Genomic DNA, 26,955 nt, shown 5'->3' on the forward strand with positions numbered 1-26,955 from the left:
AGTTCCAGTTATAACTTCTTTGTCTGATGTTTGTAGTTTACGAGAACTGTACGAGTCAAATTTAGCATTCAAATGTGAATCTTAGATATATTTACCATGATTTATTATAGTGTCAAGTCCTCACTAGCTCCAATGGTACAAAGCAATGTAATATCTACACTGATCTCTAAAAGGCTCATAGCTTGCAATCTAAGCCTGAACAAGTTAAAAATCATACATAGGCGTGACCCTCACAGTGGAATTCAAACTGTTTTTAGTGAGTTTGTGTTTTGGTTCAAAGAAACCAAGAATTATAAATCCTCAGAACAGTATCAGTAAAGTTGTTGAATATTTGAACTCCTCTTCACAAGTATTTTCAAGAAACAAAATTATTTGTACATGAGCTGTAGTTGCTAGAATCTACACATGTTACACTATATTTATTTTTCCTATAAGTATGAGATAGCATGTAGGTATTTTTATGTATGATATGATTGATAGCCAAACCAAAAAAGAATAACACATACACCAAAAAAAAAAATTGTGAGAAAAAGGAAGGGGTGGGGTCCCCCCCCCCCCCCCCCCCCCCACTCCTTATGTTCTAATTGTCTGGTGGGACAAAATTTTCAGTATGTTTTACATATACACTGTATATATATTGTCATATTCTGTTAATCTTGATTTTAAGACTGTATTTGCTGTAACAATATACTATTTTCAAAGTGTGCAAAGAATAATTGTAAAACTTAAATTTAAAAATGGGGGTTTACGTATTCAAGAGACCATTTTGCAAAATATCTCTGGTCAACTATGGTAAAATATGTTTTATTGTTAACCTTATATATAATTCTAAATATTTTTAAAGAAAAACTGGCATGTAAACAATTTAGATTTTGAGAATTTTTCAAAATTGCGATATTCTGTGATTTTTTTCTGAAGGATGTACGCAGATTAAACAGCAATTGTGTATGTTTTCAATTGAATATCTTTAAAAATTCTCTCAGTAAATGAATAGCTATTGGTCTTTATATATTATAGCTTGATATAATGTGCTTTGGTGCATATTTTTAATAAAACATGAGATCATGCATTCTTGTGTTAAAATTTGGCTTTTGCATTTGGGGGTATATGTGCTCTGTAGCACATAGTATAAAAATAAACCCGCAAAGGTATGTCTAATATGGGTTTTTAAGTTAGTTTATGAGTTGTTAAAGTTATTTAAATGAAAAAAAATTTTGATTGACAGAAATTTCTAATAGTATTTACCTACCTTAAAGACGCACAACCCAGATTGTTTTATTTATTGCCCCTGGCAAGAATTTCACCTGCAAGTCCAGGGGTGGTTAATGGCACCAAATGTAACAGGAAGGGAGAAAATGCAAAGGACCAGACCGGGATTTGAACTCGGACCTCCTGATTCTCTAGTCAGGTGCTCTACCAACTGAGCCATCTGGCCACCAGCAATTAACCCCTTCTGACTGCTAGATTCCTCCCTACTTAAATGTCTCCACTCTTGAAGACACACATCCCAGATTCCCTTTGCTCGTTGCAGGACTTTCACCTGCAAATCCAGGGGTGGTCTATATATGGCATTTAAAAATGTAACAGGAAGGGAGAAAATGCAATTGACCAGACCAGGATTCAAACCCAGGCCCCCTGTATCTCTAGTCAGGTGTTCTACTAACAGAGCTACATGTATCTGACCACCAGCGATTGAACTGACCGCTACACTCCTATCCTGATATTCTCTCTATTGTATGTCTATTGTACACTGATTTCCGAATATATTGTAGGAGTAAAATTCATCCTTTGTACAGTTTCTAAGAAAGCTTTTTATTATAAAAATGCAGTTGATCATTACAGTATGTTGCTAATTACACGACAGCATAATAATGTTAAATCACCTTTGACAAAGTATTGAATCAATATATGAATTTATGCATTGAAAAGCATTGCAAAAAAAACAAAACAACATATAACTTTTGATTTGACAATTATATTAAATATAATATGATTAAATGTGATTTATGAAAATCATGTACAACTGAAAATATAAATACAGATAGAGATATACACATTTTAACATTTAATTACAGTGTTATTCAAAAGTTTTTAGATATATGTTCTTTCACAATATATTCCAGCTACATGGTCCATGGAGAAATTGTAATTAAAACATGTCTTGAAATTCCAGCTTGTAGTTTTTATGCAATGGAACATTCTGTAAACAGAAAATACAAAACTTATTAATAAGGATGAGTAACACCACAGAAAGTTGATATGGATAAAAAGTGGAGGATACATGTATGTACAATAATAGTTTGATAACTTTTAGATTCACTTTATTTCGTCAAAAAAATGCAGGGGGGGATTAAAATCCCTTCTGGACTCTAACCTGCAATCCACAGATCAGCAATCAACACATTAACTGACTGAGCTACCTAGCTACGTGATTCCATTTAAAAGGAATACTAGTATAGAAATATTGCAGATATTTGTATTTTCATTTGTGTTTTAAAAGGAAGTCAGTCATTATGACAAAGTAGTATATCTCCTTAAAAATAAATCAAAATTCAAATATATCTTTAGAACAAGAGGCCCATGAGCCACATTGCTCACCTGAGTCAACTTGGCCCTGCCATTGTTCAGCTGTTGTGATTTTTAAAAGATTTTTTTTTTATCAATCTTTATTCCCATGAAAAATTTGGACCCTATCTTGTGACCCCAACCAACCCCAAAGGATCACAACATCACTGAAAATGAATTCACATAACACAGAGATGCCTCAACACCAATATGTCTAACATGATCTTGTTGTTCTGGATAAGATCATGGTATGATATGAAGACCTTGCATACAAAATATGAAAGCTCTATCTTAAATAGTTCAGAATATTGAATAGGTAAGATATTAAAAAGTAGGTCAAACTTCCAGGTCAAGGTCACAAGGTCAAGCTTAAAAAGATAATAAGGTCTCTTGTCATAAAGAGCCTATATAAAAAATATGAAAGCCATACCTAAAACAGTTCAGGAGATATTGAACAGGTAAGAATTTTCTTTTTAAAAAGGTCAACTCTAAGGTCCAAAGATCAAACACCATTGTGTACAAGGTCTTGCCATAAAGAGTCTATACACAAAATATTTAATCTCAGGTTGCTTTGTGCCAAGTTTGGTCCCTGGGGTCATGATTTTTACAAACTTGAATCTCCATTAATTCAGGTAGCTTTCATGTAAATTTAAGCTTTTCTGGCCCAGTAGTTCTTGAGATCATTTTTAAATGACACCACCTATTTTTATTTTTGTGATTATCTCCCCTTTGAAGGGGGCATGGCCCTTCATTTGAATAAACTTGAATACCCTTCTCCCAAGGATGATTTGTTCCAAGTTTGATTGAAATTGACCCAGTGGTTCTGGAGAATATTTTCCTACATTGTATATATCTGCTGCATGTAAAACATTGATCCCCTAATGTGGCCCCACCCTACCCTTGGGGGCCATGATCTGAACAAATTTGAATCTACTCTATATCAGAAAGCATTCACTTAAATCTCCGCTGTTTTTAGAATATGTTTAAAGATTTTCCCTATATATCCGCATGTATAACTATGATCCCCTATTGCGACCCCATCCTAACCCCAGGGGTCATGATCTTTAAAAACTTGAATCTCCACTATGCCAGGAAGTTTTCATGTAAATTTCACCTTTTCTGGACCAGTGATTTTTTATGAGAAGATTTTTAAATGACCCAACGCCTTTTTTGCATTTGTGATTATTTCCTCTTTGAAGGGAGCATGACCTTTTATTTGAACACACTTGAACCCCCTTCACAAATGGATGATATGTACCAAGTTTGACTGAAATTGGCCCAGTGGTTCTGGAGAAGAAGATGAAAATGTGAAAGTTTACAGACAAATGGACAACTGGTGATCAGAATAGCTATAAAATAGAATCGACACTAGCCCATGATATTAAAGTTTTAGTTTTAAAAGCCCACAATTACCGGTTCTGGGCTATTTGTTGTTCTAGGTTCTGGTCTATTTGTTGTTCTCATCCGCAGGCTTCAACAGATGCTGTAAACGGCCCCCTCTCAACTTGAAATTAGCAGTCAGGAATTCCGGTTTCTCCTCTTGTTTTTCTGTAATACATATATTTAATGAGTAAAAATAATGTATCAGATAAATACTGTATCCCTGAGGGCAAATAGGGGATAAGCTTTTTCAGCAGGTAGAATTTCAACACTTGCAAAATTATTTAAAACCAAGTCAAACAATTCAATACCTTCAATAATTAGTAATGTTCATTGCAAGTTGGTTTTGAAAAGGAATTTATTGCATCACATAGAATAAAATTTTAATTCATGTAGTCATGATAAAACAGTGAGTGAATAATTTGTGCAAGTTAAACTCGAAGTTCATCCATTATCAATGCCTGAATTGCCAAAGATTTATTCCTAAATAATTTAGTTGACATGCAATAAGATGTCCATGTTTATTTAAAAAAATATATTACACAATAAAAACATGATAAATGGAATTGAACATGCCAATAAGATAAGTAGGAATCAATCAAGATAATTAAGGCTGGTTATATGTCTATATAAATGTATTCATGAAGATGATTTCAGAGTTGCCAAGGAGACGTGAACATATTTGAACAAGAAATTTTTGATACTACATGATATTTGAAAACCAGTCTCATATTCTATGTGTACAAAATTAACAATTTAATTACATTCACTGAAATATATGTACATTTCAATGTATGTTTCCAATTAAATTATATTGTTTGTTTAATCCACAACAAAAATCCATTTCAGGAAACAAGGACTGAACACAACACAGATAAATGTAGAGCAGAGATGCTGCTTGTATAGATCCAGTCAAAACTAGTACTGAATAGGTTAAGTCAGCAGCTTGTATAGATCCAGTCAAAACTAGTACTGAATAGGTTAAGTCAGCAGCTTGTATAGATCCAGTCAAAACTAGTACTGAATAGGTTAAGTCAGCAGCTGCTGTTTGGACACTTTCACATACGTGTAAGCTGTAAATTTCAAAGGTACTGATTGGTCAATTTTTGCCCCACCCTTAGGCCCCAGAGGTGCAGGAATCCAGAAATTTACAATCAGCCCCCCCACCCACCCCCCCCCCCCCCTTTGTTCCAACGATGCTTCATACAAAATTTGAAAAGAATTGCAATGGTAGTTATCTAGAAGAAGTTGAAAAAGTTCTATTGTTCACACATTTAATAACTGACCATTTTGGCCCCACTCTGATACCAAAACCCCTACCCCTGGGATCATCAAATTTACAAATTTTGGTTGAGGACTACCTGCTCTTTCTAAATATTCATTCAGTTTCAATTTAGTATCAAAAGCACTAAAGATTTTATTTAAATATTTTACACATAAACTCTATGTACCATTTGCCCCTGCCCTTGAGTCAGAAACTCTACCCCGAGGATCATGAAATTAAAAATTTTGGTAGAGGCCTTCCTGCTCTTCATCACTATGCATTTAGTCTTTCTTAGACATACATTGTATGTGGTTGTAGAGAAGATTTTTGAAAATTAGTCAATTTTTGGCAGTTTTTGCTTCCCTTCAGGCCCTAGAGGTGCAGAAGTCCTGAAATTTACAATTCATGTCCCCCTCATCCTTATAATGCCTCAAACCAAATTTGAAAAGAATTGGAATAGTAGTTAAAAATGCTCATTGTTAACGCACAACGGATGAAGCATGACGACAGACACAGACCATTTGCAATAGGTCACGTGAGTGACTCAGGTGACTTAAGAAAATTTGAAAATTTTCAGTTCAAATAGTGTCCATGCCCCTTTAAAAAGTAAATAATGACTTTTGTTTCCGTTAATTTTCAAGCATTGGATGACTGCTGTTTGACATCTATTGTACTAAATACAGAGGACAATGTAGCAACAGAGAACATTGGAATGTTGTTTTAAATTCAATATTTGAAATGTTTTAACCTTAAATTGAACATTAAAATTGAAAAAGTATTATTGCTTTTTACATATTAAGAAAATATCATCCCAGTATCGAAGTACTTTTACAAATACTACAAGACTGAGGAATGTAAAATACCAGTTTCACTTTAGTTCCGGATTGATGTATAATAAAATGACATTATTATATACCTAATAAATAGTCTAATATAAAATCTGCGTAAAATCTAGAGAATGTTAGCGTTCAATATCCTGAGAATTTATTGAACGCTAACTTTGCATTGCATAAATTGTATGCGCCCGAAACATTCCGAGTATGAGCGTTCAATATTGACGTTACTGTAACGACGTAAACAAGCCAAAATGGCAGACGACGGTCCTCCGAATCTGAAAGAGCCGGTATTTAATATTTACTTAAGCAAAATGTTTTACTGTACATAAATTATGATGTCCCCATTTACAAAATCAGTTTGCTTCATGCATTAATGACGGGTTAAATATTGAACAGTTTAGAAGTGCATGCTGTTATTGCACACTGCCAATATTGATGAATTCTCGTCTATTTTGGAGTAGTTTGAGTGAAAAGGGATATAATTTAACAACTAAATACTTTAGCTATATAATAAAAGGGTTATTGAACTTATATAGGTGAATATTGGCACTCGTTGGCTGTCAAATATTCACCAATATAAGTTCAATAACCCTATAATACATGGCAAATTCTGGATCTAGTGTCATATCAACTCTCCACCAATATCATTTCACAGGGCCTTGACCTGTGGGTTGATTGATATCAGAGTCTCAGACCAATATGATTTGAAATACTGTAACACATTTTGCCATGTATTCTCTATTCATTGAAATGAATATGAGATTACAGCCAATGAAATCGCAGCAATTTATCCAGTCCAATAATAAATATGTTCAGAACATTCAAAACAGAAGTTATATACATATACATGTGTAATATGAAAAAGTTTTAAAGCCATATCATAAAAGACATTCTTACTTTTGCCCAGTTTGGTCAAATGTCTGATGCAACGCATCTGTTACACACCGCATGTATAAATTAAAAACAATCAAAATTTAATTCCCAAATTCAATATAAAAGCCTGCACTACATTGATATAATACTGATGTCTTATTCATTTACAGATGGGTGGACCACGCCATTGATGATAAAACAACTACATACATTAAATCTATTCCAAGAATACATAGCATCATCTAGTGGCACTGTGGCTGTGTAACATTAAACACTGAATTAGAACCAAACCCATTAGAACAGCAATATGTATATGTAATTGTTTATCTGACACATTACCTGGGATTCCAGAATCCACAGAAATTGTTCTTTTTTTCAGAGAGAACTTAATGGTGGACTCTTTTGGGGTGTCTGGTGTTGATTCATTACCCCTGAGGCCACCACCTCCCAGACCGGTTAGGTCTGCCTCGCTCTGAGTTCGCTTCATTTTATTCTGTATTAAAAAAAACATGATGAAAGGCATGGATATTTCTCAACTCTCCATCTGTCCGTTTCTCTTATATCCCTGTTATCTTGTCTCTTCCATCCACCTTCCCTATTTCATCTCTCTTCCCATCATCTCTTTCATCCCTCTCTCTATCCTCCATCTTTCTCTCCCCAATTCTATTCCTCTTTCTCTTCAAACTCACTTTTTCTCATATCCCATTCCTCTTTCTTTTCCCCTTCAAACCCTCTTCTATCCCCTCCTCTTCCATCCCCTTCTCTCCCTTCTTCCTTCCTTTTCTCTCCCCTCTTCCAAGCTTTTCTCTTTCCTTCTCCAAGCTTTTCCCTCTCCCTTTCCAAGCCTTTATCTCCCCATTTCCATCCCTCGTTCTCTCTCCTTTTGCAAGCTTTTCTCTCCCCTTTTCTCCATCCCTCTTTTTTCCCCTCTTCCATCCCTCTTTCCCTCTCCTCTTCCATCCCTCTTTCCCTCTCCTCTTCCATCCCTCTTTCTTTTCCCTCTTTCCCTTCTCCTCTTCCATCCCTCTTTCTCTTTCCTCTTTCATCCTTCTTCCTCCCTCCCTCCCAAATGTATTTTTCATCCATCCTTTTTTCTCTTCTCTCTTCCATCCCTTTCTCCTTTTCCATTCTTCTTTCAACTCTCCTTTCCACCCCTCCCATCTCTTCCATCCCTCTTTGTCTTCCATTCCTCTTTCTCTCCCTTCTTCCATCATTCTTTCTTCCTTCTCTTCCTTTTTTCTATTCTATTCCATTCCTCTTATTTTCCCTTTTCCATCTCTTTATGTCTACCCTTTTTAATTTCCCTCTATCTTATAACACTTTGCAGTAAAGATTTTGCCATGAAGACAAGAAATCCTCAGTCTACTCACTAATATGTTGTTCAGTTCTTTCATAGCCCCATTTTCAGACTCAGCTACCTCAGAAGGCTGTGAAATGAAAATGCTGGGTTTATAAACGTCCACATCAGATCAAATACATTTAATCATTGATTTTGTACTGTGCTAACATGCAAGTAAAGTAAACACACAGAATTCAAATTCCTAAAAAAAAAAAAAAAAAAATCTAGGATAAGATTCCACTCTATGAAAACAGTGAACCTCAGATCATTATCTTAACATGAAATGACTTTGCAATACATATACATTAGAATTGAATCCAATAAATATCATTATACAGCCAATTCACTATTTGTTTAATTCTCCCTTCTCTTCTTTTTACCAATCCAGCACAAAGCTTGTGCATACAAGGAGCTGTGACATGTAAGCATGATTAGTGCATGTTTCTTGAATGTTGAGGTTTGGGAAATGATTAGGAAATTCATAACACTACAGGTGTTACAGTGTCTCCATTCCTGTGTCTTGTCTCCATTTTAACAATGGATACTGTTCTGTAGTTATTTGTAAAAATTCTATAATTATAGCAGGTGTATAGAAAGATCAAGTACAGACACACAGACGGACGGAGTGGAGATCATGTAGCTGACATCTGTGAAAGAAAGTTGAGTGTAGATCTTGAATATTTCATCCCATTTATAATTGTATATGCATATGCAGTTGTAATAGTAATTAGTTTTACAATTTACAAAGAAAATGGAATTTCATTCAAGTAAATGAGATTTCTCAATACACAGGGAACATCAATGGATCAATACATGTATATGAATTTTACATGCATTAAGCAATACTGATGTTTAGAAAGAGTACATTCCCATGCAGCATTCACCAATTAAGCGTGTAGTCAGTGGAATATACATGTACCTCCTCAGATAATGATCCCAGTCCACCAGTACTAGTGTTTGTTCCCTACAGTCAAACCTTGTTATTACAGAAACTACCTAATGGTGTGTGTTCTCATTATATACCAGAACTAAGACACTAAATAACTCTAAAATATGGAGGCAAGGTTCAAACTCATAACCATGCACAGCATACATTCCTCATCCTCGACAAAGACGGAGCACAATCACACACAGACTACATATAATCATGTACCTTCACTGAGCTATCAACATATAATCATGTACCTTCACTGAGCTATCGTCACGCTGCAGTACATTTGTAGATAACAGTCACAAATATATTCTTTTTATCATAAAACTAATGCAACATTTTTATGCATAGTATGTAGGACAAAATGCATTTTTTCCCTCTCCAATGCATTCAAGAAATTAATATGAATATTCATGGAAGGGACAAGGAGTTTCACATGTACACGTATGTACAATTTATGTACACTAAACCACTTCGAAAATATTTTTGAAGAAATAAAGAACATGTAAGAATAAGATACCAATATTGCCATTATAACAAATTTTGCGAAAAGTCACCATGGATGTGATCATTTCCAAGTTTACTGTACTTTCTCCAATTAACACTTCTATTGAATTGATATAGGAGTCATTATCTAGAGATTATGGTCATTGGACTTTAATCTAAATTTAACGACCATTAATCTTTGATATGTAGGACATACAGCTTGTCAGGTCCACAACAAACACACAACAGGAACGCAGAAGTAGATGTGCCATTTTGTACAAAATATCATATGGACGACATGTACAAGAACAAGAGGCCCAGGGGCCTTATAGGTCACCTGAGTATCATGTAACAACCTTCCAATGTTTGAATTAGGTTTGTGTTTAAATATAAGAATTTTACTTTTGGATGGAAGAAACATTGAATAGCTATGTGGTCATGAAGTACATGTGTCATTTTTACGTTCAATCAATAATCCTTTTTAAAAAACCTAGGTCTGAGACATCATAAAGAAAAGGGTTATTTACTCCTTAGATAAAACCAATATAAGAAGATTTTCAAAGAATTTCTACATTTTCACTATATGACCAATAGAGCTCCACCCTAACACAAGAACCCCTGCCCCAGGGGCCATGAATTTCACAATTTTGGTAGAGGGCTCAACGCTCATTATAATTATGCCCACAGTTTGGCTTCTTGATGTCCAGGAGTAAAGAAGAAGATTTTTTAAAATTACACTCATTTTGATGGTTTTTGCCCCACCCCTCAGGCCCCAGGGACCATGAATTTCACAATTTTTGTTCCCCTCCACCCACAGATGCTATATGCCAAAATTGGTTGAAATTGGTTCAGGGGTTTCAGAGAAGAAGCTGAAAATGTTCAAATGTTAACGCACGACGACGGACAAAAACAGAAGATTTTCAAAGAAATATTGCATTTTCACTATATAATCAATCAGCCCCGCCTTTGCACCAAAACCCCTGACCCAGGGGCCATAAATTTCAGTTTTGAAAGAAGCATCCTTGATCATCATTATCATACTATTAGTTTGTCTACTTAATACCCAGCAGCAGAGGAGAAGATTTTCAAAGAAATAAAATGCATTTTCACTATATGATCAATAGGGCCCCACCCTAATACCAGAACCCCTGACCCAGGGGCCATGAATTTCACAATTTTGAAAGAGGCATCCTTGCTCACCATAACCATGCTATTGGTTTGTCTACTTAATACCCAAGGACAGAGAAGAAGATTTTCAAAGAAATAATGCATTTTCACTATATGACTTATAGAGCCCCACCCTAGCACCAGAACTCCTGCCCCAGGGGCCATGAATTTCACAATTTTGGTAGAGGGCTCAACGCTCATTATAATTATGCCCACAGTTTGGCTTCTTGATGTCCAGGAGTAAAGAAGAAGATTTTTTAAAATTACACTCATTTTGATGGTTTTTGCCCCACCCCTCAGGCCCCAGGGGGGCAGGGACCACGAATTTCACAATTTTTGTTCCCCTCCACCCACAGATGCTATATGCCAAAATTGGTTGAAATTGGTTCAGGGGTTTCAGAGAAGAAGCTGAAAATGTTCAAATGTTAACGCACGACGACGGACAAAAACAGATAGCAATAGGTCACCTGAATGAATTCAGGTGACCTAATTACAGGAAGTGTGGGGGTAACAGGTAATTTACATATACACGACATTAAATTAACATATAATCAATATTAAATTAACATATACGCAACATAAAATTCCACTACTGATGTTCTCGGGATGTTACAATCTCTAGCAGTCTTCCTGAACCCAATTTACATACCTGGTCAAAATCTCCCTTGATAACATTAAAGAGAAAATGTAATTTAAAAATAGACAAATCTATTAGCTAATGTTAAACATGATTATGGGAAAACTGAGAAATATATAACTACATATGAGATATGAAATATATTCATTTTAAATATCAATTCCCATGATAATACTGAAGACAAACTTATTTCAACAAGTCAGATCTAGCAATTTCCATTTTGCACTATCATTTACATGGCAAAATGACTAAGAAAACACAGTGGTATATATGAGTAACCAGATAATGTGCATTTTTATAAAAGTACTATCAACTGAAACAAAGTATCATGCAGGAAAACTACATCTACAGTACTCGAAACTAATTTTGTGCCATTGTCAAAAATGAAGCATTAAGTTGTTCTGAATATCTAGTATGTAAAAAGGTACAAAAATATGCACTTCTCACAAAAACTTTAAAAACCCCACCCCTCCCCCCAAATAGTATATTTATGAAGTGGTATCTTAAGATCACCAGCATTTTCTTCATACAGATACTGTAAACCAACTTTTATTCACGTGCGAGAAAATTTCGCAAGAACCCCATTGTCACGAATATTCTCGTCATGAAACAGTCCTTCAATGTTTGTCTTAGGCTCGAAAAAGCTCGATCGTGAAAATGACTCACCGCGAACCAGTTTACCACAGGTGAATCGTGAAATAAAGTAGCTGCGAATAAGAGTTGGTTTACAGTACCTGGTAACACTGTCATAATAGAATTTTATGCATACACTCTTCATCAAATCAAGATAATGTCCTTTAAAATATTAAGTCATTTTAGGAGTCCAAATTAAGCCACATTTCATTGTGTTTTATTTATATTTTTGGGCTTTAATACGTATTATAAAAATGCATTCTGCAGTATTGAGAATGTAGTAAAAACTTGAAATAAAACTATATTTATATGTGTCGCATAATAGCTGCTTTCACAGATACTAAATTTATGTCTCGACAACACAACTAAATCCCTACCACAAGTCTTGAAATGTATCCCAAACTGAACATTAGTGACCTCAATATTACACAATGAATACCTACCCTGCGTTTTGTACGCCCACTGGATGTTAGTGGCTTTCCGCTGTTGATGCGATCCATCATTTCACCTAATGCTTTTGAAAATGTGTCATTCATAGCCGCATGTTGTGCTAAAAATAGTTCTAATTATTATCAATGTTTCTTTAATTTTAAACAAGATTACAAATACAATCATGATCACAAAATATGCAAAAATAACTTGCTTAACCATGCTCTTTCCTGCCTGAAAACTAAGTCAGGGATGAGCTCAAGTCAAATATTAGTTCTTTAGTTTCACTGTACATGTGATGTACATTTTCAGAGAGAGAGAGAGAGAGAGAGAGAGAGAGAGAGAGAGAGAGGAGAGAGATCTGGTTCTTATAAAGCATTTACCACCAACAGGCTTCTTTTTCTTTGAGTCCTTTCTTTTCAGTCGAGATAAGAATCTGAAAAATTGCATTCTATCTTAAAGCACAATTGTTCTGATAAAAAAAAAAATTACCAGCATTGAATATATTTTGTAAGTATGTCTAGCTGTATGTAATATATTGATTTTGAAACTTTTTGGAAGATTTATCTGCCATTGGTTAAATAAAAAAAAACTAATTTTCTTAAAATATGTGCGGTAAATGATTAATTTTATTTCATATCTTCATAAAGAGAAAGTTTTATTATTGAACTTTTCACCAAAAGATTTGCATGAAAATATTCTGCCTTTTAAAAATATTTTTATAAAACAAGCTCTTCCCATGGACATCAATGAAAAATGCTAGGGTAAAATAAATCAAGCAGTAATCAAAATTTTGTAAATTCCTATGGTGGAGAATACTTCTAATTACCAGCTCGTTGGAGTTATCGCGCTTTGATGACTCTTGTGCGTCATTGGTAAGAAAATGCACAAATCTCGCGAGAAAGTACGAGATTACTGGGACATAAACGAAACGTTCAGAGTACCCCCCCCCCCCCTTTTAAGAGTTAAAATACATGGTATATTTTAAATAAAATTACCATTTGTACATGTATATGCCAAACTGCATTTTTCAAATATTCTAACACTATCTAATTAAAGATGTTACATGTTTTTTTAAACTCCACCACACCTATTTTAAAAATTCCAAACAACGATGTTCTCTGGACACCCAAGTCCATCAATATTTTGTAATTTTCAAATTAACTTAGATGCAGTTTGGAAACGTATTAGGTGTGTTAATTAGTGTTATAAACGTCTTTCTAAAATGCAGTTTGGCATATACATGTATATAACTTGTTCTAAAATATGGAAAATTACGGGGGGGGGGGTACGTGTACGATTACCAAGTCCATACCATATGAACCTGTCCTAATTTTATGATAAAATATAATGTCTTCATAGTCTGACAGAATAACTTTAAAAACATTTTCATCACATTAATTACAAGAAAAGTTCTTGTGTTAGATGTGCATATCGGTTTTTCCCTTCACAGTTCTTCTTGCGATTGACACTTTATATCGGTCATATTTGGCAAATTTAGTAGCTTCTCTTCCTCACATAGTTTAATAAGTTCGTCTGTTTTCTTGTAAGAATAATCAATTCCTAAATTTGACTTTAGAATTTTAATCAGTGTTGTGGTTTGCAGTCGGATATAATATGTATTCGATATCATAATTTATATTACGTATGCCTAAGTAATGTGTTTACATGATGTTGTCCCGGTAGCAGGACTTTACGCGCCTTTAATTTGAAGAGTTCCACTAATGGAAATGATAAGTATTAACAAACTCTCTAAAATGATACCATGATTACAAAAATTCCACCATCCATGTGTTAGATATGAAATATGATAGTTATACATTGAATACCTTAACTGAATTCATCAAAATGACAATACTGTGAAACTTGTTTATATTATTCATAATATAGTCTTTTGTGGTTTGAGAAAAATATGAATGTTGCTGTGACTTGATTTTTGTGGTTGAAAGAAAGTTGTTATTCCTTATCTAGGTCAGTTTCTTTTATCAGGGGTGGACTTACATTTGAGGGGTTTATATATTAGGGGGGACTCTGTAATTATATAAATTCTATCTATACTATTATCAGTGGTGGACTTATGTTTGAGGGGCTTTATATATAAGGGGGGACTCTGTAATTATATAAAATCTATCTGTACTATACATTACTGAAATCTACCAGCAATACCACTATGAAAAGTTTTTGGACAAAGCTGATGGTTACCTACCCTGTATATTTACAGGTCAATGATAGGGGTGGGGACATGTTGGACAAAGCCACAAGCAATTATATCGCTTGGGTTTGAATCTAATATCAAAGAGTAGTAAATTAGAACTCAAGCAATATACTGTAGAATCATTTAAATTCGTGGGGGCCAATTTTCGTGGATTGCTGAATGTTTACGGGTTCCTGGGGACGTAATTTCGTGGATTTATATATTTGTAAGATTCTTGTATACTAATTGTCTTTATTCGTTGAGGATACAAATTCGTGGGTGAGGGGTACCCAGGAATTCCACGAAAATTGAGCCACCACGAATTCTAATGATTCCACAGTAATTGCTTGTGGGATGAAGCCAATGATTACTTACCCTTTAGACTTGGAAGTCAGGGAAGGGGGTGGGGGTGGAGGGGGTGGGGGTGGTGGTCGTGTTGCCTCTTCAAACTTCAACTCCAAGGCTTTGTCTACAAAGTAAAATAAGAGAGTGCTAAAAGTAGTATGGCTTCACTGCCAGGCGTTTAATTCACAGAGATTAAAGCACAATTGTTTCTGCCAGTGATGAATTGATTACATACTGACAAAACAAGTAAGATTGAAGCATGTCCCAACATAATACATGGACACAGAGTGCCAAAATAGCCCATAAAGATTTGTTATTAGTTCATATTCTGTTTCTCTACAAGATATTCAAGTACATACTCTAGAAACAATCTTGTATAATGTAGATTACTTATTTTACACAAGTACTTAATATGGCAAAATGACTCGTATAAATGTCAAATTGCTTGAACATGAATTCGCATGTCATATGTTAATCAAGAGATCTTTAAAACATGTATTGTAGCAACAGAAAATTAAAAGTGAGTAATTTTATTTCACGAATGATGCCTCTTTCGCAAAACAGCTTGAATTTCACTCTAATTCATACAAAAGATAGTTTTTATAACGATGGGCATGAGTAAATTCTATTTTAGGAATGATTTGTAAATGAGAACTGTTACCAAGAGAAAATGGGGATTCTGGATGGAGATATGCATTCTCTGTGTTTTAGACTTACATTTGTCCTGCAGTTTGTTATACTGTTCCTCAAACACTTTGACCTTTTCCTCCAATCGCCTGATTTCCTCCTGAAAGGCAGAGTTATCTGGCTCCTCAAACACCTTGTCCTCCGCAGTTTCCTTCAACTCTTTAATCTATGGACAGAAAAAAAATTATTTCATTTTCCCCCCAGAGAATTCAAAACCTAGGTATAGAAAGGTATATTATGCATATCACCTGAGTAATTGCATTTTCTAAAGTAAAACTTGAAAAACACATCATGGACCCACTCTGGCACCTGGACTTAAAATGGATACAAACTCATTTGTCAGGTCATTTTCAAGAATATTTTTGTAAAACATTTCTTATTTACAGTATGAAACAATATACACAGTGCATTTGTACACTTTCTCTTTTTACTATACATTTCATAAAAAATTATATTGTTAAAAAAAGCAATATCATGATTATTTTTTTCAGGGCATTATTTTCTTAATCACACATCAAACAGATTTCACGAGAGCATCAAGGAATGTAATTTCCATGAATATTCATGCAATTTTTATATTCTTACAAATAACTGAAGTCAAACCAAAATTACATGCATTTGAAGATGTATTCTGTTTAATTACAGGTACATGCATATAGTGAAAGTGTTGATAGAAAATATTTTCTATGTCAATTTGCTATTGTTTTCAAAACATCATTAAAAAATAAATGTAATGACCATGTTTCAAAAATCAAAGAAATTCTGCCTTACACAGTAGAAAAATGAAATATCAATTAAAATCAGAATTATATAGAGCTTAATTACGAAAAATGTAGTTTTGTACAAAATACATTGTACATCCTAAATATCAATATTGTCCATGAATATATATTACATCTTATTAATAATCAGAATTTGATGCTCAATGATTGGTCCAGACAATCTTTTCAGGTGTGTTCGGTGTACCTCAAAGTGAGTTTACCTCAACATTAAGTTTGGGAGATTCATTTGGGATTTTTCTCCTGACCAACCATAAATTTGCTGACATTTATATTGTCCAATTAAATTGTGCATTTGTTGAAATATTATCATAACGTGTTGGCGCTTCATGAAAAATATGCTGACGCACAATCTTGCTTCATATATTTTCAAGAATGAAGTTTGTTTCTTATATTTACATTCTACTTTTATTTCTTTCAGATTTTTTTATTAGAACTCAATCACACAGGTACACATGTATACTGTATAAAGAGAAATTTTCATTCTTGTTTAATTTTTACTCAATTTGTGTTCCATCTGAATAAATTCAATCCTAGAGTAATTTGAATTTAATATGTAACTCTAAAGTAGTGAATCATCTTTGGGCATATTCTACGTGCAGTGAAATAGTTTCTGAAAGTGTTGAACAAATCTAATATGAGGTGAAGTACCTCCTGCTCATATTTCTGCTTCTGGGTTTCTATTTCCTGGGTGAGTTGCTCCACTTCAGCCAGAGCCATCATCAGCTTGGGATCAGAGGCAGCCTCTGTTAATAAGATCATGCTCTGTTTCTTCATGGCCTCGTTCTGAATCCGAATCTAACAGGAACAAAAGATGGATCTTCCACACTTATAACTTATTGAAGAGCACCATTGTCAAAAACAAATATACATGTACTTAGTTTTGCTCATTCAAAACTATGTGAGCAAAGAATCATAAATGAACTACAGTGTTTTAAAATCTTCATCTTAATTGTAAGATTTTTTGTGAAAAGGGCCACTGATCAATAAAATTAAAGTCAAACATGTGATGGTATCCCATATGTACAAAATTCAGAGATTTCTGGTCTTATATGACTTTAATCAATGTTCCAAATCTGTGCTGAAAAACCACCTATATTACATGTAAGTAACTATTCAAAAAATGTCCTTGCTATTGGTAGGTTGCTTAAGACAGGTTGGCAGTGTTTACCTCTGTAGCAAATTGTTCTGCTCCAGACCGGCACTGCTGCTCCAACTCATATTTCTGCTGCAATGCTTCATACTCCTTCACTGCCTCCTCAGACACTGCAGTATACAATTTATCATGTATATAAGCAACATCTGTAGGGGTCAATATCCACTGCATCCAAGTCCAGTAAAAGGACCCAGTTGCAACAGAAAATTAATTGTAATTTTCCAAAACTGAAGTGAAAAATTCCCAAAGGAAAACTGTCAAATTTTGGGAGTTGTTTTAATGGCCAGTTGTTCTTGATCCATTCATAAAATGAAGAAATGCATAAAATGAGAAGGTGCATAATTATTCAAAAAACAAAATATAAAAGCAAATAAAAGCACATCATTATTTCTGCTGCATTTTTAAAATTTCACTACATAGGTAGTGATAAGAAAACTGTATATAAAGTAAACTTGAAATGCAGTAAGAACAAAAGTTTTTTTGAGATCTGATTACTAGTGTCTGTGGTATGGAAATAGCAACAAATTCAAATCCTCAATGAACCGGAGAAAGTAAATGACCTTACAGAACAACAATTCTTCAACCACGAATTCAAGACCCCATATATATTCCATCACATCAAAACCACAGAAATTTTACCTAATGAAAGTGTGTTTAACAGTTATTCTGGAATTATTTAACTCAGACAAAGCAGCATTTACGTGAAAACATGAACAAATTCAAGCACAACTTTACAGCTCTATACAGTGGTTGGGATATGAATTTTAAAATGTGGGACACTGCTTGGTGTATGTCTCTATTGACATTTGGCAAGACACGTCTGTTAAATTTTGGCAAGACACGTCTGTTAAATCGAGCAGACGACAATCAGCTGAGTACCTTTAGAGAGGTCTTTCATGGCTTCCTTGTACTGGGCTACCACTATCTCTGTCTCACCCTGACTCTCTTTCATTTCTTCAAACTATAAAATACAACATTTCAGATTTAAAATGGAATCAAAAGCTATGCCATCTTCTTTGTTTAGAGAAAATCTGAAAGAATATAAGAATTGTATGTGGAGTAATTTAACACAATGTGGAATCTCAGTTTTAGTGGACAAATTTTAAACTTAAAATTAATTCCTTGTTTTGGTGTACAGAAGCCATACTCACAAATTTACATCTCAAAAGACATGTAAAATCTTGGTAATCCACAAAATTTGGCCCCATGAATTTAAATGATTTCATAGTTCTCTTGTATTTTGGTGCCTTCTAGGTGGAATGTGGGATAAAGATAACTAAGTAGTTAAGCTTGTACTGTACCTTGTTCTTCCATTTGCTGGAGTGTTCTTTCTCAATCAAAAGGTCCTCTCTAACCACACTCAGTTCCTGTTTAATGGTGACGATTTCCTCTTCCAGCTCTGAAAGAAATGTTACAGGTAATTTCAAATTACTCTAAATTTGATGTCTCTGTTTACATGTAGAACTCTGAATTACCTGGGATTCTTACATTTGATTGGTTCTTGTTCTGAATTCTGGGGCAGTACTAACTTACGTCTGGATCTTAGACTTTACTTTAAATTATCCATGACTCTATATATAATCAAGATCTTACTCTGAATTATCCAGGACTCTATATGTAATTAAATTCTTGCTCTGAATTATCCAGGACTCTATATCTCAAATTTTATCAAGGACTCACTCTGAATCATCTCTGACTGCTCCTGATGATAATCCTCCATGGAATCTTCCTTTTCATCTAGATCCAGGTTCATCTTGGTGATGTCCGGAGGGTTTGGGCCTTGGAGATCCAACAACATTTTGGATTGTCGTTTCAGCTCCTTGTTCTGGGTGGAAATCTGTGAAGGAGGTGGAAATTGGACATGTCAGTAGGACACACAACATATATAATCACGAGGATGAGTACATTGTGAGAAACTTTGAGAACTGAGCTCCGAATTCAATGTGATGTCCTTCAGTCATTCATCTCACCTTGTACAAGATATAAGCTTCAAACACAAAAGAATGGATGGGCAGACAGCCGTATAATATTCACAGAGAAAGTCTGTAACCATGAAATATTACCTCCAATAATTATCAGCACAGTGGCATAATCTTAATTATCTTTAATTTCAAAATACTTAGTCGACAACAACAGCAAACCTCATAATACACTTAAAAATTACGTTTTCAGACTGCAACCTGCTTTAAATTTTATTTTCTAAAATTTAAGTTCAAAAGACTAAAAAGATAATCAAAATCATAAAACAAAGACAAAAACAATACATGCATAATAAATTTGATGAACATATTGATTATATATAAATTCCTTGCCATTAGAAGATTCTATATTCTTTATCATGAATATAACTGTGACACAGACATTTTGGACAATTGAATGACAAATTCTTAATTCATCCACATTTCTGGCAGTTACCTATTTTAAAAAGAGCCTACTTCCTGTCTCGGAGATTGGCAAACCTGATTTTTATTTGGCCATCACTTAATTTAAATCTTTATATCTAGTAAGATGATCGAGTACACCAGTCTCAAGTCTTGAAGAACCCAGTTGTCAATTTCCAACCATTATAATGGAGTACATTAAGAATCCAATGTGTAAAAGGTCAAGTCAGATATTCTTTGTCATTAAAATTTTTTGTCATTAGAAGCATTGTCTAGTCAGGTACATGTATTTTTGGTTGCAATTTACTTTAACTCACAGAATAAAATCTAAAAATTAAGATGCTACTTTGAGTCCTGCACAGGCATACTCTGTTGCTTAGAACTGAGAATCAACCATCTTGTTAAAATGACCTTTAACTCTCACCTTGGTGGCAAACACTTCTGCCTGAGTCCGACAGTTTAACTCCATCTCATACTTCATTTTCATTCTCTCATACTCTGATATAGCCGGCTGAATCACTACAAGTACAAAAGAAAACTCAAATATTTATCACATACTAAAACAATCATTTGTGAAAAGATATTGAGAGCTTAACCCCATATATTGCATCAACCAAAATCGAAATAAAATGTGCATTCTTATTTTAAAATAGATATACATGTAAATCAAATCTCAAATATCTTTATATCAAATTTAATATCACAAGAGATTTGCTTTAATGATGATTTATTGAGTTATCGTACATTTCTTCATCTCTTTCAGCTGACTTTCTCTGAGCTTCAGTCTGTGCACAACACCATGATACTAAATAAAAACGGAGAGAGAAAAATCCAATCAGAAGAATCAGTCAAATACATGTCAGTGAATATGTGAATATCAAGGTCAGTGAATATGCAAATCTTAAGGTCAACGAATATGCAAAAAACATATGTAGAGAAAATATTTACATCATAAGCCTGTGAATTTTTTCATAGTGTAAATCAATCATAAATTCATGAAAATGTAATCAATTTCATGCAAAGCTATAGGGAAGACAGGGGATTTCAATTTCATCATATGTTACTGCATTGCGTTTTGAGGCAAATATGAACATACAACTTTTGATCAGAATGAAAGAATCAGAATTGATTTAAGAGAAGATTTAAATGACAGATACGCCATTTTAGCAATTATATTAAAACCTGTTTAGATAATTCACAAATTTCCATGACAATCTTAAGATGTCTTATTAAAATCAAATTTAAAGTTAAAATGCTAATACAACATAAATATCAAAAAACGTTAAAACTTATCATGATCAAAACTAACACAAGTATATAAAAATGTTAAAATTTATCATCAAAACAACACAAGTATATATAATGTATTTTGCCATAATACACTGTTATATTAGATACATGTATGTATTATTTGTAAAACGTAACAATTTTATAACAATTCATTCATTGACTTCTGCAACAACACTGGGAAGTAGAAAGTCAGAATGTAAATGATTTAATTTTTTCATTACTGATGATATATATATATATACATGTACATATAACCTCATTGACAACTTCCTTTTTAACTCAGATCTCACAATCTCTGACTCTGCATGCAGAAACCCTACCTGTGTATTTGATGGAATATTTTCATAGAAGTAGCACTTAAACATCGTGCTTTTCCTCTTTTTGTTCAGGTGTGCCAAATGTAGTTGTGATATATGGCACTGTGTGTGTGTGTGTGTCTTATGCTATTTTTCCTTCTTTCCTTTTATGTCATGTATCATATTCATATTTAGGCAATAATTTGATAACTAATTAGGTGTGTCTTATGCTATATTTTTTCCCCCTTTTCCTTTTATATCGTATTTATATTTAGATACTAATTTTAGATGTTAATTTTATGTTTGTGTATATGTTTTAATGCAGGACCACAATGGAAACTCAGCTACATGTATATGCTAATTTGTGTTATCCTGGATAAATAAAGGCTATTATTATTATTATTACCTAGCTCTATCTGTGTTCATAATATAAGTAATGTTGTGTACATGTATCTACAAGATTATTATCTCCATATCTTACCGCTTTCTCATTTTCTTGGAATTTAAACAGCAAATCATCATACTGCACAAGAACTGAAAATATAATATCAATATTATAATAAATATAATAGCAAATATATGTCTTTTTTTTTTATTATTTATAACTGCATGTGTATGTAGTTCCAAAGATCTAAATAACCATGCTTAAAATTTACTTTATATAAATCGTTTTTAAAAATCAATGATTTTTAATGATTCAGTAATTCAATATACATACCATACTTACATTGTTTATGGGATTTATTTAATATTTTCAAAAGATGTATGCAATTATCATTGTATATATCAGGAAATTTTTTCCCCAGTTTTACTTTGTCATTTTTGCTCACAGGCAATTATATCGCTTAGTTTCGAATTTACTATTAAACAGGTTGGGAACACTTCCCCTATAGCAAGATATTCTCGCTAAAGCGCGATTATCCCTCTTTAGCGAGAAATAAATATTACCATAAACAGGTGTTTTGGCGTCTTTATTGAAAATAATGGCAAATCCCGTGCAACGCTGAATAAGTGCGACACACACCCAACATGAAGCGAATTGTTTCTATGAAATTGACAACATAGTCAAGAAATTTCATATCAAAGTTGCTGCGTAAGAGAGAAGCAGTCTGAAATCCAATACACACCGTTAGTGATTTTGTTTTGATTAATATATTTGCAGAAGTATCACATATTTTAGCACTTTTTCTTCTTTTCACGTGAAACACGATGAGACGTATTCCACAGGTGTTTTTCTCGGTTGTATGGGATATATTTACTCTCGCTAGAGAGGGATAATCGCGTTTTAGCGAGAATATCTCGCTATATAGGGGAAGTGTTCCCAACCTGTTAAAGAGTACAGGTGAAATCAAACTGAGTTCATTTTCATAATTCATAACCAAATAATTTTGAGGTAAATTCAAAATGGAATGACAATGTTTTCTAATTCTGTGAATATAACATTGGGCAAAAATTTCCAGTATACAGTACCGCATCTATCAAATATTGAAATAGCTATCTAGAATTTTCAAAACTCAGTCGATCCAAAGGTAAAAAATATTCTTTTGGATTTGCAGAAAGCGGCAGTGCTTTTCATTGTTATATATGTCCAGGTAAGAATGATAGACAATCAAGGAAGAAAACACATATAACAGGGAAAACAGAGGAATTAAAGTCAATGGAATAAAAATCACAGATGGGTTGTTACATCCCCCTTCCTGTTCTCTCTTACACTGCATCACATCTGTCCATGAATGGCCCCGTGATACATAAATCCTTAGCTTACCTTGACTAGATAGTGCTTTCAGTTTCTCATAACGCTCTTGTAACTCTTTAAAATCCCCCTGTTCCATTTTATACGATTCTTCCTTCTCCAAAGGCAAGACAGGTCACAGGACAATTTTCCTACAACCAGGAAGTTTTTTGTTTGAGTCCCGATCCCGATCAGAAAAATCAGGAAGGTTTTTGTTTTTGTTGTCTAATTTTTCGTATAACCCCATACATGGCTTTTTGGGCTTGCTCACATAAATGTAGGTAGGTAGGTATTTTTATATATTTTTTTTTTTTTTGCAGTATCGAAAAAACTGATTATTGCCATAAAAACGCAGACTTAGAGATTTATTGATGTTTTTATTAAACAAGACAGGTTTAATAATTATTGCTATAAAACATTCATCAAAAAAGTTTCTTAGAGAATATAAACCTTTAAAATGAAACAATGTCTATTTCCCTTGAAACCAAATTTTAAAAAAAATTAAAATACTGAAAAAAATTATTGGGTAGGGGCGATTTTCACGGGTCGGTCGGAGTACATCAAACAAATCAATTTTTATTTTTGGCCTTATATCTAAAATATATGACCAATTCTCTCTGTCCTCCTTTAACTAAAACAACTCCCTGCTTTTTTCACGTGTACCTTGCATATAATATATTCTATTTGTAAATGTATTGTACCTCAATATATGCTGTGAGTGAATAAAGTAAACTAAACTGGAGCTACCCCAGAGAGGTGTTTTGATAACAATAACAGCCAGTACCTACAGGCATTCTTTAGATCTTCAGGAAGCCCAGTATACCTGAGTTTTGATAGCACAACTGCTCTTTTCTCATAATTCAATTGTTTTTAGTCAGCTACCCTTAGGACTACAACCATTATTCAAACACTATGACCACAGAAACTCTGCAGAGGTCCCTGAGACACTGTCTCTGTGTATTTCTTTGAGAGCCATGGGATATAGCAATTAGCACCTTCGTAGACCCTGGCCACTCCAGGTAAATAACATCTGTTAGATTAGTCAAAACACGTGAAATTAAAATGTTCAACCAAGATTTCTCAACATCTTAATACACATATTTATATCAAATTAATTTCTAAATTAATCTAAATATTACTTTTAGAGCAAAAGTTCGGGAAAATTCCACGTGTTATTTGTGCTGTATTTAGATTAACCTTTATGGCCTGGTTTTTAATTCGTTGAAACCATCTGACTTACCAGACGGAATAGAGCAGGTCTCTGTTCGATCGGACTTTATATCCGTCATACGATATGATTTTCCTATAGGCCTTTACGGCATGATTTGCAAGATATGACGAGTCAGATCTTACAAATCAGATCGTGTAAATAGGGTTTAACACATGGAACCTGAACCCGATATACATGTATATGATAACTAGAAACGCTTGGGTCGCACATGGGCAATATGTTTAACAATAATAATAAAAAAAAATACCCTTCTCTTTTTCTTGGATAATACATCGGAATGAAAACTTTCTTCTTAAAACTACGGAACTCCCGTCACTTAATTTAAAACCATCTTAAAATTGTCGATGCATATGTCTACTATCCAAATAGTATATAAAGAATTTTGCATGATCTAAAATAAAACATAAAATACATGTATACTTAAAAAAAAAAAAAAACCATTTCGTGGACTGAACTCTGCGAGTATACCCCGGTCCGAGAGACCCACCTCCTTTGATGTCCTAATGGAAATATCCAAATTACTGTAAAACACGCTCCGTTTTTATGGTAGCTTCATCACATGCAAGTTCCCTAACCAAGTTGGCAATGCAAACACTTCCTCTTCAATACGTATAATTTCCCCACACTATTTCACCAAAACACTTTTGAAAAGGCAGTCAATATTACGTCATCGATTGAAAAGAAGACTACAATAATGATATAGTAATCAATATAATAATTTATTTATGGGAATATGAGTAGGGTTAAAGCACTAATATACTGTTATTTTTGTTAAAACCAATTCTGTACAAATTCAGCTAACGTCTACAATATACGATTAAAAGTAATCTGTGTAAATACAGATCAATCTAAAATCATGATTTGATTAGCTGTACACAATTCAATTAGCACCATTTCTAGAACAGGGATATCATAAGATTAAAATTTGTCATCTACATAAAAATCATATATATGTACGCTAATTTAAATCAATCATTTGACGATACAAGCATAAAAACAAGGTGATTTTCACTGTCAATAAAAATATAGCGTTCACAGTGACACTTTCAGCACAACTTTAAAAATATTTCTAGCCCCTTCAGAACTTCTCTCCGCGTGGAACATTTACAGTCCCTTCTCCGTGTGGAATACAGAACTTCTCTCCGCGTGGGATATTTACAGTCCCTTCAGACCTTCTTCGTTTGGAATACAGAAATTCTCTCCGTGTGGAATATTTACAGTCCCTTCAGACCTCCGTTTGGAATACAGAACATCTCCGGGTGGTCCCTTCAACTGTTCAGAACTTTTGATATGGAATATTAAGTCAGTTAGTGTTCTGTTCATTGTTGTCATCAGTTGCTATTCTCACTGTCACTACTGCGGCGACGCTTTCCACATAGTACTCGCCTTGTTTTACTCTGGATAAGACTCGGTGTAGAAATGTCGCATTCATTTTTCGGACAGTAGCGGATCGTGTGGGCGTTGTCTCCGGACACTCCACATAGAGGACATGTGTACTTACGGAGAATGGGGCAGCAAACTCGTCCTTCTGCGTCCTTCAACACGTGACTTGTGTAGATTGCAGAAGTTTCTCCGTTGTTCTTACAGAAAACACAGAGGTTCTTCAGCTTAGCTCTCCGGGCCGCCCTCTTCCGTTCCTTGAAGGCCAAAACTTCCAAAACTACCGGGTTAGTAGATTCCTGCTGTACGGAGATAGACGAATGTCTCCGTAACTCCACCTGGTAGCTGTCCAGTTCGTCCAGCTCCACGTCTCGACCGTTATGTCTGAAGTCCTCCAAAGAATCCCTCCGGATGATGTCCAGGGGATCGAAATTCCCCACCCCCTTGTTAGCGGACGAGCCGACACATCGAAACCGAGAAAAGCTATTGCCGAAAAATTTTCCATCACTGCTTTTGTCGTCATGAAAAGATGGCGAAAATGTCATTAAACGAGTGAGATTGGTCACTAGATCTTTATTCCAGGTAAAGCCATTGAAGCCGAGGTAGTCCTGGAAGGGTTTGTAAGGGTCCTGGGGACGTACGTGTGTTCTGTTCTGTGCCATGGTGCAACTGATGGTTCACTCTGTGATCGGTTACGTTTAAAATCCCAGAGAGGGCGGAGTTCTACTCAAGCTGTCAGAGGAATTTCACGCACGACTAATTAGAAGCGTGATTACTTTCTACAACGCGGTGTGGATTGGTCAATTGAGTTCCGAAATTGTGACGAGTCATTATAGATTTATCACACTTTCTCTAGCCTGGCCCCAACAAGGGCAGTTTACACGCTAATTCACGAACGAGAGAGAGAGAGAGAGAGAGAGAGAGACCTATGTGAAAAATGTAGA

General features: G+C 34.3%; 2 protein-coding genes and 1 long non-coding RNA gene across 10 annotated transcripts; 1 reads left to right on the forward strand and 2 right to left on the reverse strand.

Annotated features, from left to right (window-relative positions):
* Nucleotides 1-1,955: 1,955 nt before the first annotated feature.
* On the reverse strand, nucleotides 1,956-23,599 carry LOC125658281 (shootin-1-like). 8 transcript variants are annotated; one of them, XR_008798605.1, is made up of 20 exons: nucleotides 23,434-23,599; nucleotides 22,150-22,202; nucleotides 20,827-20,887; nucleotides 20,507-20,601; nucleotides 19,382-19,538; nucleotides 19,003-19,100; nucleotides 18,581-18,662; nucleotides 17,717-17,811; nucleotides 17,197-17,343; nucleotides 15,797-15,932; nucleotides 15,110-15,203; nucleotides 12,924-12,976; nucleotides 12,755-12,781; nucleotides 12,555-12,661; nucleotides 9,177-9,221; nucleotides 8,289-8,345; nucleotides 7,258-7,411; nucleotides 6,943-6,979; nucleotides 3,979-4,113; nucleotides 1,956-2,200 (listed from the first exon to the last, which is right to left on the reverse strand). XR_008798605.1 is itself a non-coding variant. In XM_056149410.1 (19 exons), exons 1-18 carry the CDS (start codon nucleotides 23,498-23,500, stop codon nucleotides 4,013-4,015), a joined length of 1,629 nt encoding a protein of 542 aa, XP_056005385.1. In that variant the 5' UTR covers nucleotides 23,501-23,599; the 3' UTR covers nucleotides 1,956-2,200; nucleotides 3,979-4,012. The 8 variants fall into 8 exon arrangements, 6 of the variants coding, with proteins under 6 accessions (XP_056005385.1, XP_048745454.1, XP_056005386.1 ...); XR_007363676.2 differs by lacking the exon at nucleotides 12,755-12,781; XM_056149410.1 differs by lacking the exon at nucleotides 6,943-6,979.
* LOC130050188 (uncharacterized) lies at nucleotides 21,790-23,589 on the forward strand. The gene is made up of 2 exons (XR_008798606.1): nucleotides 21,790-22,539; nucleotides 23,011-23,589. It is a non-coding gene; the product is annotated as an uncharacterized LOC130050188 (long non-coding RNA).
* A 1,732-nt stretch (nucleotides 23,600-25,331) lies between the features above and the next one.
* On the reverse strand, nucleotides 25,332-26,731 carry LOC125658846 (uncharacterized). The gene has a single exon (XM_048890273.2). It carries the CDS (start codon nucleotides 26,671-26,673, stop codon nucleotides 25,963-25,965), a length of 711 nt encoding a protein of 236 aa, XP_048746230.1. The 5' UTR covers nucleotides 26,674-26,731; the 3' UTR covers nucleotides 25,332-25,962.
* Nucleotides 26,732-26,955: the final 224 nt, after the last annotated feature.

The sequence above is a fragment of the Ostrea edulis genome, chromosome 9 (assembly GCF_947568905.1).
Source record: "Ostrea edulis chromosome 9, xbOstEdul1.1, whole genome shotgun sequence".
Taxonomy (NCBI): domain Eukaryota; kingdom Metazoa; phylum Mollusca; class Bivalvia; order Ostreida; family Ostreidae; genus Ostrea; species Ostrea edulis.

What these genes read in the sequence shown, in the direction of transcription:
- LOC125658281 (XM_056149410.1), bottom strand. Translation starts at nt 23,500, where the DNA reads ATGGAACAGGGGGATTTTAAAGAGTTACAAGAGCGTTATGAGAAACTG. An exon ending in TCCAAGAAAATGAGAAAGCG is followed by an intron (nt 20,888 to 22,149) that starts GTAAGATATGGA and finishes GTTTTTATTTAG; the next exon opens with TATCATGGTGTTGTGCACAG. An exon ending in TGGGATCATTATCTGAGGAG is followed by an intron (nt 8,346 to 9,176) that starts GTACATGTATAT and finishes TTCATTTCACAG; the next exon opens with CCTTCTGAGGTAGCTGAGTC.
- LOC125658846 (XM_048890273.2), bottom strand. Translation starts at nt 26,673, where the DNA reads ATGGCACAGAACAGAACACACGTACGTCCCCAGGACCCTTACAAACCC.